At 39.9% G+C, this 17,580-nt stretch overlaps 1 protein-coding gene across 1 annotated transcript in view; it reads left to right on the forward strand.

Moving 5' to 3' along the window:
• Positions 1-24: 24 nt before the first annotated feature.
• Positions 25-17,580, forward strand: part of LOC106811813 (spectrin alpha chain, non-erythrocytic 1-like) — a 19,950-nt gene continuing 2,394 nt past the window's right edge. Inside the window, exons 1-14 of the mRNA XM_014815533.1 lie at positions 25-89; positions 737-886; positions 1,274-1,473; positions 2,341-2,431; positions 2,684-2,848; positions 3,500-3,691; positions 4,321-4,404; positions 4,539-4,657; positions 4,804-4,918; positions 5,616-5,729; positions 6,444-6,565; positions 6,890-7,052; positions 9,396-9,587; positions 10,198-10,275. Of these exons, the coding sequence (XP_014671019.1) occupies positions 36-89; positions 737-886; positions 1,274-1,473; positions 2,341-2,431; positions 2,684-2,848; positions 3,500-3,691; positions 4,321-4,404; positions 4,539-4,657; positions 4,804-4,918; positions 5,616-5,729; positions 6,444-6,565; positions 6,890-7,052; positions 9,396-9,587; positions 10,198-10,275 (1,839 nt within the window). The 5' untranslated portion in view covers positions 25-35. The remainder of the gene's footprint in view (positions 90-736; positions 887-1,273; positions 1,474-2,340; positions 2,432-2,683; positions 2,849-3,499; positions 3,692-4,320; positions 4,405-4,538; positions 4,658-4,803; positions 4,919-5,615; positions 5,730-6,443; positions 6,566-6,889; positions 7,053-9,395; positions 9,588-10,197; positions 10,276-17,580) is intronic.

Here is a 17,580-nt window from a genome sequence, read left to right on the forward strand (position 1 = left end):
TGGAGATTGATACACGACAGGAAGCGTTCGACAGCATGCAGATCAATGCACAGATGATGATTAATGAAGGACACTACGCATCTGAGGAGGTATAAAACTGTGTGCCATCAAGTATCAGTTCAAGAAGGAAATGTCTGTTTTTACATTCCCTATGAATGCGAGTTCTAGGGCTTGGTACAGTCACATAACAGTGCCATAAATGTACATGCCAATTAAATTGAGCAACTGTTGCATAAATATTATTATTTACATAATTTAGTGTTGTTAGGAAAACACGTTTATTAAGTAATACAATATATGTGATTGTCTTTATCGAAAGATGGCTCAATCTGTTGCTATTTGGTAGAATGCACTGCACAAGTTATGATCGCAAGAGTGGGTGTAAGCTCAGTGCTGCTATGCTCAAGCTCAGAGGGTCTATGTCCCCCAGGGTACTGCCGGAACGTACCCTGGTACTATCTAATATGCCGGACCGTACCTCGCCTACTCCACTAACGAGTCTAGGGAGTCGCCTACGCCTACTCCCTAACCCTAACCCTAACCCTAACCCTAACCCTTACCCTAACCCTAACCATATCAGATAGTTACCAGGATACGTTCCGGCAGTACCCTGGTAACATATAGACCCTATGAGCCTCAGTGCTGTACTTATTTGCTGTTGAGGGCAGTTATTATCGTAGTATGTCGGTATAATATAGTAGCTATTTGCAGATGTTAGACCATTGAAATTCTGCAGATACAAATGCGAGCAGGTTTGGTGGAGCAGTTGGAGGAAGCCATTCAGTTGGCATGGCAGGAGAAAAGAGTACACCTGGATGCTGTTGTGCAGCAGCAGCAGTTTATGAAGGATGCTCACTCAATAGAGGCCATCAGCATTGCACAGGGGGTATGTATAGAAGCCTACAAATAAGTGTTTGCTTATTTGTAATGTACAGTTATTTGTTCCATTACCTTGTTGCATTATTTGTTGTTGTGTTGTTTTAAGTTTTGTTGTATTGTGTTGTGTCATGTTGTGTTGTGTTATGTTATGTCACATGGCACTGCATTGAGGTAATAAACTGCATTGCTGTATTGTGTATGTATTTGTCTATTGTATTGTGTTATGTAATGTTACGTTTTTCAAAATAGAATACCGTGTACTTACGTTGTAAATATGTAACAGTAAACATGTTGTTAATTTCAGTAATTATAGTTGTTTTGGGGTTCAGAGTGATATTATGATCGACAAGTCATTCATACGTCATTTTTCCTTACTGTATTCTTATACTGACAGGCATATCTAATCAATGGAACGATTCCAACAAATATTGAGCAAGTTGAGTCCGCTCTGAAGAGGCATGAGACTTTTGAGAAAGTGCTGCAAACACAGGAGGAGAAACTGCATGTGCTTGAATGTTCAGTGCAGGATATGTGCTCACAGAGCCATTTTGATGCTGTTCACATGATAGAGGTTGTGGAGGAGGCAGTAGGCAGGTGAGTTAAAGGGCTTTATAATAAGGTCGTAAAGCTTCTATCCCATTCACACTGACCTTGTAATAAAAATTCCCAAGTTGCAGTTATTGTTATTAAGCTGCAATGCCATAGTACCTTTCTGCCAATGCAATTGACTTGATTGCAATTGCTTTTATTCCAGTTAATTGTATCCCCCACGACGAAGTCGGCGGGGATACTATGGTTTCATGTCTCCCCAGCCGCCGCCGCAGACAATTTTCCTTCTGCTCTATAACTCAACCCCTAATTGACCTAGCGCTACCAAACTTGGTATACTTACACATCTTAGGGAGAAGGTGTGTCACGTACCAAAACCAGGTCACTACGACCTTTATTTGACCTTTACCTTGACCTTGACCTTAATCATATTTCCCTTCCGCTCTATAACTCGGCCCCTAATTGACCTAGCGCTACCAAACTTGCTATACTTACACATCTTGGGGAGAATGTGTGTCGCGTACCAAAACCAGGTCACTGCGGCTTTTATTTGACCTTGACCTTGATCATATTTCCCTTCCGCTCTATAACTCGGCCCCTAATTGACCTAGCGCGACCAAACTTCGTATACTTACACATCTTAGGGAGAACACGGGGGATACATGTAGTTGGCAACAACTGCCCTTTCTAGTTCATTTATCATTTTATTGTAGATCTTTTATCCTAAGTTTCTGATGGTCTATTAATAGGATCAGTTTCTAATTTTCCTGTCGGCTATTGCCATCACAATTGCCTATTTCCTTTTTTCATATACGCGTGCATGCTTTTGTAACCAAAATTTATAATTACATTGTGGGATGATGATTTCTGCAGCGATAAGTATTCGAAGATAATGATTAATTGGAATTTCAGACGTGATAACGTCAGGCAACTTGCTGACGAAAGGAAACGAAAGCTGTTAGAGGCCCACAAGTATGCAACTTTTAAACAGGACATCACTGAGGTACCATAAGATATCTCAATCTTTCCTTGCTTATCTTTATTACTCGTCATGATTTTTTATTGCTCTTGACATGATGGTATTGTCTTCATAAATAAATTCAATTGGCATACGTGAAATGTTTTTGAACCATTCTTAGAATTAAGACATGGGCCATGCCATGTGATTCAAGTTTTGTTGTGTCGATTACGTTATGTGTCGATTCATGGTGGGTTTTTTTTCTTTTAATGTGTTCAGTTTATGATGTGTTTGTAGACATTTATATGGATAAATGACAAGAGACGGTTTGTGGAAGCTGCAGTGCAGCAGGACATGGGACAAAACGTCAGCCTTAAGGAAAAGATGCAGAAGCTGCAGAAACATCAGACAGTGGAGGCAGAGCTGGCTTCAGCAGAGCCACGTATACTGCTGCTGAAACAGGTACGCAAAGAAATGAGTGGAAAAGTGCAAGTATGTCCTTCCATCTGTGCGTTATTTAATGACTCTGTGGCTTTGTGTCAAGTTCAGCTACATATGCAATTGGCAAGACCGGTAGCATCATGGATACATTTATCCTCAGATACTAGGATTTATACTCAGACCTCAATGATACATATGTTCATGGTAGCATGGGTTTAGAGCAGTGCTTTTTAAACTTACAGTGTCATTCATCCTCGAGTCTATCACAAAATTTCATTCACCCATGACAAAATTTCTTTATTTTGGGGTAAGTTTCATTCACCCCAAAATAGTTTCATTCACCCTTGGGTGAACCATTCACCAGTTTAAGAAGCACTGCATGGTATAGAGACATCAATCTCTGAACATGGTACCGTGGCTTATGATCGTGGCACATGTCTTTTGTTCATTTGCTGCCTATGGAATTCTGCTCAACGATCGTAATTTCCATCGTACTCACAGATTGGCAGCTGATCATCAGTTTATATATATTATATTATTCTATTTATTATATTATATCTATTCTTAATTGTTCGTGCACAGTGATTTTTTTAATAATTTTCCCCTTGAATACCAGTATAACTGGTATGGTAGTACTTTGTATAGTATTGTATGGTATTTGTTACATCACAGAATGGCGAGGAGTTGCTAGCGATTGCTCATACGCAGTCTGCAGAAATTGAGCATGACCTGAAGGAGCTCATCACACAGTGGCAGGCACTGAAGAACGCAGCTGAGGGGCATACCCAGCTGCTAGAGGAGGCACGTGACATTCTCAACTTCCACAGTGAAGTCAGCCAAGCAGCGGGCTGGATCCATGACAAGGTATTCTAGACGGATTCAAGGATTTCTATATCTGTATAATGAATATTACAACAAGTACATAGTAATAGGTAAAGTAAACAGCTGAAGTTTCAACATTCAGGTGAATAGTCAAAAGGGAGGAGGTCTGATATCGGATTTGAGGTTTTTCTAAGAAAAGGTGTGCACCCAAATCTTTTTGGTACATGTATTAACATATAGCCTTCGTTACATTACTAAAAGTAGTTTTAGACTTACTTTCTGCAGGTTGTGATAGGAGGAGCAGTTCAGTAACCTATACTTTAAATTCTTACATGTTAAGAAATGACTGAAAGGGTGTATCTTTGTGTAGGCTAGTTGTAGTTGTGTTTGATTTAAGAAGCCACAATATTTCAGTTAACTAAAAAAAACGTTTATGCAAAGGATGCACTCAAAATTCTATTCTTTATATTACTGGCTTTGATTTTATGTTGTGACCATAGCCAGGTCCTCCCAAACGCCAAGCTACTGTAGATCTGCACTTTATCTAGGTTCCTTGTATTTATTTGATATTTGTGATCAGGTATGAGAGATGTTACAACATCACTTCAGTAATAATTGTCGTTGTCCAAGCACAAGTTGTTAAGAGATGGTTACCACTTGTTTGCTTCTAGGCATTGCAGGTGCGAGCTGGAGAGACAGGGAGAGACTATGAACACTGTGTAGAACTTCTGCAGAAACTGGAAGATAGGGATTCTGTAGGTGATATTCAGTATAGTTTGTGAAAGCATGCTGACAGTTTGTGGAATATTACCTGACTATTTTTATTTCTATATTGCTATATGATATAGCAGTTTGTTACAATGACATGTGTTTTTTTCAATTCATCAAGCCACGTAAAGTGACTAAGGACACCATCCGGGAAATCAACGAACTGGCAGATAAACTGGAACAGCAGAATCAGTCTGACAGTATTGATTTGAATTCAAAACTGCAGCAACTAAACACAGAGTGAGTTCCCACTATACACTGGGTATTTTCGCTTAAATATTTGCAAATTTGTGATGTCATATTTCTTGGTGTAGGTGGGTAGGCTTTCTTGCATTGTAACATTATGTTTCTCAGACAGTTTCAGTTGTCTTGAATTGCATTTTCAGTTGGACAGATCTGCAACTGGCCAGTGTTGACTACAGGGAGAGGCTGGATGGCGCCCTAGAGGTGCATGAATACATCCGCGACTGCGATGAAATGACAGAGATAATCAATGATAAGGTGTGTTATTCGTGCCTTTTCATTAAGGATATCTTGTATATGTACTCATAAGGTAGGTATTACTGAAGTTGCTTTCCAGTGCTTTTGAGGTTGCAGCATGCAAAATATTTATACTTATGTACATTTGCTGCACATTTAGTATAGTTATTACATGATTTAATTACTAGTGGAATTTCAAGAAAAATCTTCAGTGAGTGTGGTGTCACAGCAGTTTGTCATTTAATCACCTAGCTTCTTTCAGGTTTATTATGCATCATTGCCTCTTGCAATAGTTTTTCATGTTAGACTGCATAAAATATTATACGCTTAAATAAACAGTTTTAGCTTCATTGCTCATGACCTTTTCTACTATCTTTCTTCATAATACTTTTAGCTGAAGCCTAAATTAGGGAAACACATATGTGTGAAGTTATGTGCCACTATAATATTTATAAATATTTACACATACTTGTAGCCGAATCACTGTAAATGTATAGCGTGCCAGTGCATAAAGAAATGGTGCAAATATTGAGACAGACTTGAAAATGCTGTCGTTTTCCATCAATTGCATCAACACATCTATAGGATTTTTTTTAAATAACTCGTCACAAATCAGTCTGTAGATACGCTCATGGTATTAGTAACCTCTTTGCAAGAACATAATTTCATATTACTATAAATTTTTATACATTTTATTTCCAATTAAAAATCTTTTCAGGCTGTCACCTTGCAACTGGAAGACTGTGGGAAAGAGTTGCACACTGTTGAGACTCTGCAGCGTAAGCAGGAAATGACTGATCAGGGCATTGATGCACTGCATGGCCAGATCAAGGTATTAAATATAAGCTGCATAGGGAATCCTCATCACACATAACTTTCAGATTAACAATAATAATGAACACCGTCTTCGCTTACCAGAAACCGCTGTTACGTTCTTAAAAATTCTTCTGGTTGTATTGTTTACTGTTATCTGTTTGTGAATTACTTTGAATCGAATTAAAATATCATACTGATGCTGCATGGTGATTGCATAAGGGGTTGGGGGGAGGGAGAGGACACACTGGTGGTGGAAAGTTGGGGTGAAGAGGCAGTGCGGGAGTGACATTTGAAAAAGCTCTTGATGGATGGCTTTTTTCTATTTATACATTTTTGAGTCTATTAGCCTTCTTTACTTCGACTAGCTGTAGCTACTTCAAACCAAGTGCTACAGGGCTTTCAATACGAGTCTAAATAAAAAATAAATTGTGTATAGATACACAAAACTGTAGTGAGAACCTTGTGTGTGTTGAGGAGTGAATATATATCTGCATAATTTTGTTATGGTTTAGTTGTGAGCGGATATGAATGTTAAAACATGTGAGATAAGCTGACATATTTCCTGTGCTATTTCAGTAATACTGAGGATATATGTTAAAATCATGACTTAATTATAATCTAATTTAATTATGACTGTATATCTATTTTAACACGAGATGGTTTTGGAGTATGATACTATGATGTATTTTAAATTGTGAACTATGAACGATACTTTTTTTATTATGAATAGGATTTAGAAAAGCGAGCATCTGGTCTTCGCAAGCGGCATCCAGAAAGCAGTGAAGCCATCTCAGACAAAGAAACACAGGTCATTGCAAAGTGGGATAGCCTTTGTGAGCTTTCTATGTATAGGTGAGACAACACATCACCTATTCTCACTCTTCCATGTACAGCAATATGTGATAAATTATATATGGATGACTCTTTGTGTCGAGTGATTCCTGCTTTCTATAGTATTATATAAAAAAGTGCTAACTAAATTCCTTGTGAATTCTGGAAATCCGTGATCATGACTAAAAGCTGGTTTAAAGCTAAGTTCCATATAAGTTCCATATAAGTTTCCATCTTTATATTTGGTATTTATAACACTTATCATATTCCATGTATCATTTTCCTTGCCGTCACAGTTGGAAATTTTTTCTCTTGATCACTTCAATATCATATGATTTCTTCCAGACGCCAGCAGTTGGATGAATCCAGAAAGCTGCATAAGTTCTTTTATGACTTTCGGGATCTGGAGGAGTGGGCGAATGACTTACACTCACGCATGGTGGCATCAGATCTTGTGGATGGGGTTGCTGAGTCTGCAGACCAGCTGCAGCTGCATCAGGAGCTGAAGGTATGACTTCGTCTGTAGATGTAAACATTGAAAGTAGCACAGCTGTCTCTTGTCTGGTAGTTTGCTACTGCCAGGATCAAAAATAATCACTATGAAGTAAAATTAAGGTACTATTTTTAAGAACTTTTAACAAACACTACAAAAAACTACAAACAGCTACGAACAATTTCAAAAAAGAATTGACAATTAAGGAAAGGTCATAATATATGATAATCAAAAATTCATCATAACATTCAGCTAAAGCCTACCATATGTTTAACCTGCAACTAGAAGTAAGTGAGATCACCCTGTTGATTTTTTTTCCATAGAACCAATTGTTATTTGCATCAATTCCAGTCACTAAAGCGGATGTTGCTTAATTAACTCTCATCGTAATATTGATCTAGCTTGTAGAAAGCTTTTACTAGCATTGTACAAGTGCCACATATTTTTTCCTAGTTAGGCTATCGGCTATTAAGGATTTAGGGATTGTAAGAAGTCGTTAAGGACCTGCAATGTTCTGGTCACTTTAGGTGGCTTGTATGTGTGCAGATTGGGGTGGTTTGTGTGTGGATTGGTTTGGTTTGTGTGCAGATTAGTATAGCTTGTGTCCAGGTTGATATGGTGTGTGTATATATTAGTTTCGTTTGTGTGAAGATTGGTTTAGTTTTTGTGAAGATTGGTTTAGTTTGTGTGAAGATTGTTTTAGTTTGTGTGAAGATTGGTTTAGTTTGTGTGCAGATTGGTTTAGTTTGTGTGCAGATTGGTTTGGTTTGTGTGAATATTAATTTCGTTTGTGTGCATATTGGTATGCTTTGTGTATATATATATAGGTTTGGTTTGTGTTTATATAAGTTTGGTTTGTGTGCATACTAGTTTGGTTTGTGTGCTTATTAGTTTGGTTTGTGTGCTTATTAGTTCAGTTTGTGTGCAGATTAGCTTGGTTTGTGTGGAGATCAGTTTAGTTTGTGTGGTACTATTTTGGTTTATGTGCAGACTATAGTTTGGTTTGTGTGCATATTAGTTTAGTTTGTGTGAAGTCTAGTTTGGTTTATGCCCGGGGGGGGGGTCACTCTCTATTAGAACATTACCCCATGTGCATTCTCACTAAAAAATAATAGGCCCCCTAGTGCGAACTGCACATTGGAAAACCCTATCCCTTATTGCAGACACAATTGAATAATACCACCCCCTATTGCATACACAATGAAAATATCCCACCCTCTATTGCATACACAATGAAAGAGTCCTACCCGGGGTCCTACCCGGGGTCCTACCCCCCGGAGGAAGGAAAAGAGAGAGATTATTTATCACATTATGAGAATTTATTTGTCACAGCTTAAAATACTCAACTAAGTTACATTGGGGTTACATTGCACTGAACTTGGTCACAACTGCATCACAGCTAACCTCCTTGTATTGTATCATCTGCATATAGACAACTCACCTCTATTTTCTCAAAAATGACAATTTAAATTTCAGGAGCAGCTATTCCCAGACAGGTATACAATTAAGAGAGGCTGTAATATATTACATTTCTTTTAAATTTCAAGTGCATGTTACCTCCCCAGCAAGCCATCAATGAGAAGGTCTATCTTGTTGACCATAAAATCTGTCAGCCATCATACATACTGTATGTATAAATGCAGAATAAAACCTGGTAATAAAATAAACTTGAATTGAATTATTAAATTTGTGACTGTGAGTCCAAATATCTCTCATAAATAAGCAAGCTGGGTGAATGCCAACGCCCAATCCTGCTCCCAATTCCCCTTGCCCTGTTTGTTTAGGGATGGGCCGCCCATTCGGGGCCTGGGGTGGGGTACTATGTGGTTCGTCATGAGGGGGGCCTACTGCGGGCACGGTGCTTGACTTGAACGATCTCGAGGGCTTATTGCGGGATTAGCTTTGTAAAGGGGGGCCTATTTGCTCCCGCGCGGGCCCGCTTTAGAAGTTGAAAAACACCCCCTAACTCGCAAAATTTGGAACGTACATGGGGTAATAACGGCATATATAGTGACCCCCCCCCCCGTGGGTTTATGTGCATATTAGCTTTGTTTTTGTGCATATTAGTTCAGTTTGTGTGAAGATTGATTTGGTTTGTGCGCAGATTAGTTTGGTTTGTGTGAAGATTCGTTTGGTTTGTGTGAAGATTAGTTTGGTTTGTGTGAAGATTAGTTTGGTTTGTGTGAAGATTAGTTTGGTTTGTGCGAAGATTAGTTTGGTTTGTGTGAAGACTAGTTTGGTTTGTGCGAAGATTAGTTTGGTTTGTGTGAAGACTAGTTTGGTTTGTGTGAAGACTAGTTTGGTTTGTGTGAAGACTATAGTTTGGTTTGTGTACACATTGGTTTGGTTTGTGTGCAGATTGAGCTCGAAGGTCGTGGACTGGAGTTTCTGGGTGTGCATCGTCAAGGCGAGGATATTCTGAAGCAGCATGATTTGGTGGCAGGCTCGGATGTGCGTAATAGTCTGGAGAAGCTGGAAGAGATACAGGCAGGCTTGAGTGAGGAGTGGCACGAAACACAAGCATTGCTCTGTCAATGCCATTCATTTCAGGTAGGCTTGCTGCTAACTCTATAACTGCTGACCTGTATCCATCCCTGGAGATCCTGTTTTGATTCCTCAAAGTGCAGTTAAAACGTGATTTCATTATCTGTTAAACTAGCATAACATATTTATCGGTGGTGAAATTTCTCTGTGAAAGAAAAGTAACAAGTCGTGTACAGAACTCTCTTAATTTCTGTAATTTTCTCATGTGCAACAAACAATCACAGGGTGCGAAATGAACGGGAGTCCGGAGTCAAAGACTCCCTGATTTGACGTATGCAGGAGTCCGTGTGACTCCCTGAAAATTCTGCTATACTACACTGTACTAATTATTTCGTTCCATTACATTCGCCTCGTGGAATTTTCTTATTTTTTTAGCAAATGTCCCAAGAAAATTTGGCAGACATTTGTCCTTTTGTTAATATCTTTAGTTTAGAACTTCGGACTGCGGACTCCCTCAATTTGCTACGGACTCCCTCTTTTTGAGGGTATAGGGAGTCCAGTCCGTTGGACTCACTTGTTCAAAAGTTAATTTCTACCCCTGCCATCAGTAAAAGTTACCATTTGTTGTTAGTTAAGTATAAATTGAATTGTTCTGAGATTTCATACGTGGAAACAGGTATTCAAGGAGCATGTTGATGAGGCTGAAGCATGGCTTGCTACTAAGGAAGCTTATCTTAACAATGAAAACCTGGGAGTGAGTATTACCTCTTCAGTCATAATTATATTGATGGATAACTCTCCCTCTCTCACTCTCTCTCTCTCTCTCTCTCTCTCTCTCTCTCTCTCTCTCTCTCTCTCTCTCTCTCTCTGTCTACGTCCTCTCTCCTCCTTTATATACTATATCTCATATATAGTCAACGAGTACAGCTACATTGGACGAAGAGTATACTGACACCGTTTTAAACCAGCTTTGTGCATAGTTTTTCAACTTGAATATTCTATCAATATGTAATAAATATATTTCAAACTTTACCTTGTTTTCGCTATGATTCTCCTTAATCCATATCACAAACCAATATTACCTGAAAATCGTATTGTTCTTCGAAAAAAAGTCTTTGAATACGACAAGGTTCCAACAGTTTTCCCCAACCATTGCATTGACTCGTGACGCAATGTTTCGTTCTCGATTAGTTTCTATTGTCTCTGACAGGGACCGGCTTGGGCGTTGGATGTGGGTAAGCACAGTACAGCACTGGGCGCTTCCATATCCAGGGACGAGATGGCAACACAGCTTAAAATCAGCGTGCTAGCTCGCACGTGAGCCACTTTATTGTCTAGCACGCTGAACTAGCATTACACCACTGAATACAATTCGATTGCCTAATTGAAACTATGCAAAACGCGTTAAAACGCGTGTCATACCCTCTGCTCCGCATTATGTACTCCTGTGATAATATATATATAATATCTATATTATATATAATATATATATATATATCTATATATATCTATATATATATTATATATACTATATATATTTGAGTCGTATGTATCTATCTATCTATGTATCGTATAGTATCTTCCCTAAAGGCGGCAAACCGCCCAAGCGATCTGGATCAATTTCACAGGGCCATCTCTTATACCGCGCGGTCCCGCGGATTGTTCGTAGCTAAAAAACCTGCCAAAGCCGTCAAGACTCACCGAAAATCGCGTGAAAAAATCCCTCCATTCATCAATCTTCACAACATTGTCAGCACTGACTGGTACATGCTGCCACACAACAGAAAAAATCGATCACTTATTCGCATCAGCGTGCTGCTATTGTGAAACCGAAACCGGTACTGTAAAGCAGAGCCAACCAGAGGCGTTGTCAGGAGAGCGAGCCGCTCGAGTGCGAAACGGCTGTTCGTGAAACACACGCAGCGCCTCCTGAAAACACACGAGAGCGCGTCGCGTGTGCGCTCGCCGTGCAGCTCGCTTCTGATCAAAGATGGCGCGCCCATGGAGGGTTACCAGGGCAATTTAATACGGCGAAGAACAAGTACTGTTAACGAATTAGTCAGACGAAATTGATACACAAATTGAATTAGAAGTAAAGGTGAAAAATTGAATGAAAAAAGGTTGGGAAAATTTTAAAGGTTTTGAAAAATAGAATTCTGCAAATTGACGTCAGAAATGTTAGTATTCGCATTCGGCAAGATTTTTCTCGCCATCTTGTAAACAACTTGCGTCGCTGAGTCGAAGCACGCTTCGAACTTCGCGCAAACGCTTCGCGAGCGGCTCGCAGCGAGCTGCGTGTCGTTCCAGAAGGCGAGCGCTCGCGAGCGCTCGCGTAGCGGTTCGTCTCCTGAAGCACGCCTCAGGATAATTATGTGTCAGTGGTGCGTCGCAATGCGGCGGCGGTGTGTTTACAGCGAAAGCCTGCAAGTGCCCTGTGGTTACGACTTGCCTATGTTTTATCAGAGGCTTTCACAATGAGAATGCAACCCCATTCGTACAGGCGTTAGAAATAAACTTTTTCTGATTACGACCATATACATTATGTTCCAGGTGTTCTACGTTTGGGTTGTGCGTCATATAAATGTTTACGTAACGTTTTTTACCATGCTTATTATCTGATTAACACTGATTTTGTAAGATATTTGTATAGAAATTCACTACAGTCTTAGTATGAGTATATAATAGTTTGAGAGGTTACGATTGCCCAAAATCAACGAGCATAAAGACCGTACCAATGAGTAAACAGTTCTTTTATAATTACAAATTCCCACTCGGCTGGCCTGTCTGTATTATACTTATCGACTTTTTTTATTCAGGCTACGTACAGTTTCAAACCATTGCACATCGAAACTTATCGCCTTTTCTGATTGCATAGAAAACATTCCTTTATTTCAATGCGGCATTGGTTGCCGCGCAAGCGATTCACTAGAGCAATACCAAGGACACAGACCCACCGCTGGCCCTGTCTCTATATACTACCGCTTACGACAAAATTTAAGCAAGTCTACAACAAATCCACTAAGCGATCAACGAGTGCCTTCAATAAGCACTCAATGGTGCAGAGGATGCTTATGCTGAATGCTTATTAAAGCAATCAGGATGATCATTTGATTGCTTAATAACAAAATAAATGAGCATCACAACTCATCGATTGCTTGGGACCGATCGTCCGATGGCATAATAAGCAATCGGACCTGATCTTCGATGCTTAATAGCCATCGGCTATCGGATCATTCGATTCTTACCCGATCAGCTCCCGATATGCTTATATAAGCAATCAACGATACATTTAAGCTATCCTCTCACATTGAGCGCTTATTTTAAGCAATCATTGACTCGCTTGATCATCCTAAGAGATGACGATTGCGTTATTCTCATGACAAAACCGAGTGCGCTCAGGACGCATCGCTGATCATTTAAGCAATCAATTATCGCTTAAGCAATCGCTGATTATTTGAAAATGGGCTTGAACTTCTGCCCTAACACTAACTAAAACAGACCGGCTTAGCATTACGTTATAAAAACAGATATAGAACAATCTAAATGGTGTATAACCTTTTGCTTCAATATTTTGCGTCTGAACTAACAATCAATGCCGCAAACCACAACTAGTATAGCTAGCTATTAATTAATTACATAATTAAATAATAATTTATTTATTATTAGGCCTAGAGATTATTATTAATCGGTGATTAATTTCCCAACGGCCAGTTAATTTTGTTGAAAGCAACCGCATGGACTACCGTATCCCGTAGTCTCGAGACATTAGGTACGGCTACCTGGTACCGTAGGCGTGATTTTTTTTTCCTAGCGAATCACAGAACATGGGGCTGTATGCGCTGCTAAATTAGTTGAGCTGTTCGTTGATTTGCTATATATACTTAATTATACAACATGCCTGTATTAGAGATATATGCTTTCCTACTAAAATAGTGAAATGATATACAAGATGCTACAGGGCCGGACTAGCTAGGTACGCTATACGCTATGCTTTCGCCCAACCGCACCTACATCCCCGTTTCTCTTCTCCGCGCCTCCTCTAGCTATCATCCCATCGCAACCTACCTTCTCCACTCCCCTCCTCTCCACATCCCCCTTCTTTGACGCTTCCCTATATCTCTCACTCCTCCTCCTGCCCCCTCCTCCCCTCTCCTGCTCCTCCTCCTTCCACCTAGCTCGATTTCCATTAATTACCCCAATTCCGCCTCCCCCTTTTATGTACAGCGCGCTGCCAAGGTATTATAGCCGCTAATTCCCACAAATCTAGTAACCGGGTCCTTTTTGATAAAAAAACATAATATACGTATTGCTAGAGGTTAGGGTAACTTTTATTCACCGCAGGATTTGTAGTGCAAGTTTATGCATGGCTAACGTTATTGTGATATTGGCACGTTTTATTTTTACAACCTCCAAACAGTACCTAAACTTTCAGTCTGTTTCTAATAGTGCAGTAATAGGGCAGCCAACGTTGTTTCTAATCATATAAAAACTGTTAAATTAATATGGTTAGTGTAACTTTCATGACTAACGTTTGTTAATGTTAGCCCCCAAAGTTTATAAATAACGTTTATTTTCCCCCACCTCAGGACCCTTAGATAAACCCGTTCAGTACTCTAGTTTGAATTAATAGGTGTGCAGCTACCGTGTTTTCTAACCTATATATAACTTATTTATAAACGTGATGAACGCGCGCGTTCTTGAAGGTTTAATTCCACCAAACCAAAATACAACCAGAACTCATAAACGTTTAGGAAAACGTATGTGTTAGCTGGGTAATATACCGAAAAAAAAAAAAAAAAAAAAAAAAAAAAACATGAGTGGATTCGTTAACACCTGATTGCTATGGATGTGCTTCAAACGACTGTATCCAGAACTCTATAAATATAAGAACCGATGATTCTGGCTGCTCAATCACTGCCAATGCTAAACAATTGACCATCCAGTATTCAAGCGCTTGACAATATGTCCTGGATCATGTCCAATTACTTGTTGATCATTGAATTGTGATCAGTCTCGATTGCTTCGATTGCTTAGGATCAGTCTCGATTGCTTGTCGATTGCTTAGGATCAGTCTCGATTGCTTGTCGATTGCGCTTAGATCAGTCTCGATGCTTGCGTCGACTTGCTTAGATCAGTTTGATTGGCTTGTCGATTGCTTATTAAGCATCGACCAAGCAAATCGATGTTGTTCCGATCGCTTGTGGATTACTTAAATTTTTGTACGGTATATACCCAATTGCGTTATTCATCCTACGATCTGACAATGGATTAGGCTGTTACGGTGGTGAGCTCAACAGTTCGCGCGCCAAGCGCAATCTCTACAATGTTCCACCAACAATAAACGCAAACCATTGGGTTTATCAGAGGTTTTCAATGAAAACTGGCAAACCCATCGTGACATGCTGTTCACATAACTTTTTCTCAAGTTGCACAGTATTACTATTATGTTCCAAGGGTTCTAAAGTGGGTTCTGATGTCATATAAAAGCATACGTAACAGTTTGTTCTCCCATGCCGTATTATCTTATTACACTGATTTTGTAAAATCTTGGATATTGTGTGTCCAGCTCTATATTTCGATTTTACCCAATGTTCCTATTGTGTCCAATTATTAGTATATGAATTAGTAGCACGATTTTACCCAGCGCAGCGGGTACCCCAGCTAGTATAATATAATTAGGTGTGACATAAGTGTTGTTTCAGGTTTGGTGGTTGTAAGTGTGATGTGCGTGGCTTATTTGTTAATTAGTTCCTGGTGGTTTTGTCTAAAAGTATGTAAGAGGTCAGGTTAAATAAATACATATATCAGTCGTTCCCGCCAGGCCAAAAATGTCTGTGAGGTGGTAATAATTTTTTGGTGCTGCGTGTCCATGTGTCGCTAGCCAAGCGAGGGTTATTAGATTTTAGTTTATATAAGTGTATTAAAATGATGGAGAAAAATGATTTTCGTCAGCGTGGCAGTGTTTTGACAAATTTGGTGTGAGGCTGAGAATGTGACCGCGAGCGGCCCACGCTCGCTCGAGGTCAAGCAGTGAATTTGAAACGCTGTGTATATCGCAATCAAGAGGCTTTGTGTTTGATGGCAGGATCTGGGCTTGATGTTAGGGCGTAATGAATGAAGCACGACGACTTTAATCGCTGCTGCTAAGCAATCAAGAGGGAGTGATCGACCAACTCTGTGAGGAGGCCCCAGCAGCGAATAACGGTAACGTTTAACATCGGTACTGCTGCGTGAATACAGGAACGGTCATAATTTTCTTACGAGATCTGTAATGAATTGTAAAGCATTGTCATTTGCGAACACTAAACACACTTATCACAAAAATAATGAAACTATTTTTTTCATTGTTTTTGTATTGTTATTTATTTATTATTTCGTTAACTTATCCACATTTTTGAAGTATACTGTGAACTTTTGTCATCAATTGCCAGCTGCTTAAGCATGTAAATATGTTCTATTAAACATTAGCAGTGGCTTGGCCACCATTCACGTATTGAGCATACGTTTAACACACCCAACTAAAAAAAAAATAATTGATTCCCACCTGATAAGTTTAAATTAAAGGGATATTAAACAACGCGCTGCTTCACGAGGTAAACAGGTTGGTGACCGCATGTGATCTACATAAGCATTTTTGCTATTTTATTCCTGTAGTAGGCTTTCGCTCGGGTCGCTGCTGAGAAGTCAATGGTAACGAAATGTGTTACTGAAACTGGTGGGCAGAAGTCCGAATGCGCCATTGTCTAATTGAGTGCATTTATCTTTTCTACTCGTTTATAACTGCTTGGCTGGAGTTGTTGTTAAGTAAACATATTAGCTATGAGGAGAGCCATTCAGATTTCCTCATTGTAACGGATGGTCATTATAATGCCCAGGTGCTATACAAACAATGCGAAAAGGTGACAGAGCGGCAGAAAACATCTCTGGATGCTAGTGCCAACGGAAAAGAAATTCAGAAACGGCGATACAGCTCCAGCAATACCTGCATCAATGCACATTAGGTACGTATTTAATCATCGATCTTCTGCGCAGCTATGTGGGATCCTGAACAGTGTGGATATAACGTACTGTGCATGTGTTCCTACGTGTGTAGAATACTGAAGCTCATATTGGTTTTGGCTAAGTAAGGCAGATGGATTCAGGAGAAGCATCAAAATGCTGCGATGAGTCGACAGAGATCCTACCAACACCTACAGAGCAACAATACAGAACATCAGGCATTCGAGCAGAGCTTCTGAGGCAATAGAAACTGCGATCCTTATCTGTCAACAGGTTAGCAACTGTGAAATATTAACGTATTTTGGATATTCTATACTCTGGTAATGAAGGTGGCCCTGAAATGACTCATCAACCAGCTCCATAAAACTCACGCTATTTGCTGTTGGTCCCAGTTAGTAAGAGCAATTTCTAGTAGGTAACCATAATAGAATCCTCTATTGGCTGACAAGTGCCCATGCTGCATGTTTATGTGCTGCTCTGAAATGCCTTAATATATATAATTATATACATATGACTCGCGATACCGCGGCGTTGCCACGGGAAATCAGTGCTGTACTCAGTGTGACCGCTTGTGAAAGGAAAATACCCCATAAATCTAACTATACTATCTATCCATGCCATCATCCAGCCTCCATCCAGTCCTCCCATTCCAGCCATCCCCTCGCACCCGCATTCCAACGCCATCGCCATGCCCATCCCCTATCGCCATCCCAATCGCATCTCATTGCATCCCATGCCATCCATGCCAGGTCATGCCATGCCATGGCCATGCACTGCCAATCCATCCCAGTCGTAGATCTGGGTAGGCAGACACCCGGTCGTCGCCGAGGAGCCTCTTCGACGATCCTCGCTCCCCAGGTCCCACTCCGGCATCTCCCATCCCATCGCCATGCCACTTGCAATGCCATCCCATGCCATCCCATCCATCCAAACAGAAAATAAGAAGCAATCAAAAAGATAAAAAACATAAAAATTAAAATTAAAAATTAAAAAAATACAACTTAAAGAGCCCCAGCTGACTCGAACGCCGAATGCCGTGGTAGGAGACGGATGCTTAGCG

Source organism: Priapulus caudatus, unplaced genomic scaffold (genome assembly GCF_000485595.1).
Source record: "Priapulus caudatus unplaced genomic scaffold, Priapulus_caudatus-5.0.1 Scaffold578, whole genome shotgun sequence".
NCBI classification, from domain to species: Eukaryota; Metazoa; Priapulida; class Priapulimorpha; order Priapulimorphida; family Priapulidae; genus Priapulus; species Priapulus caudatus.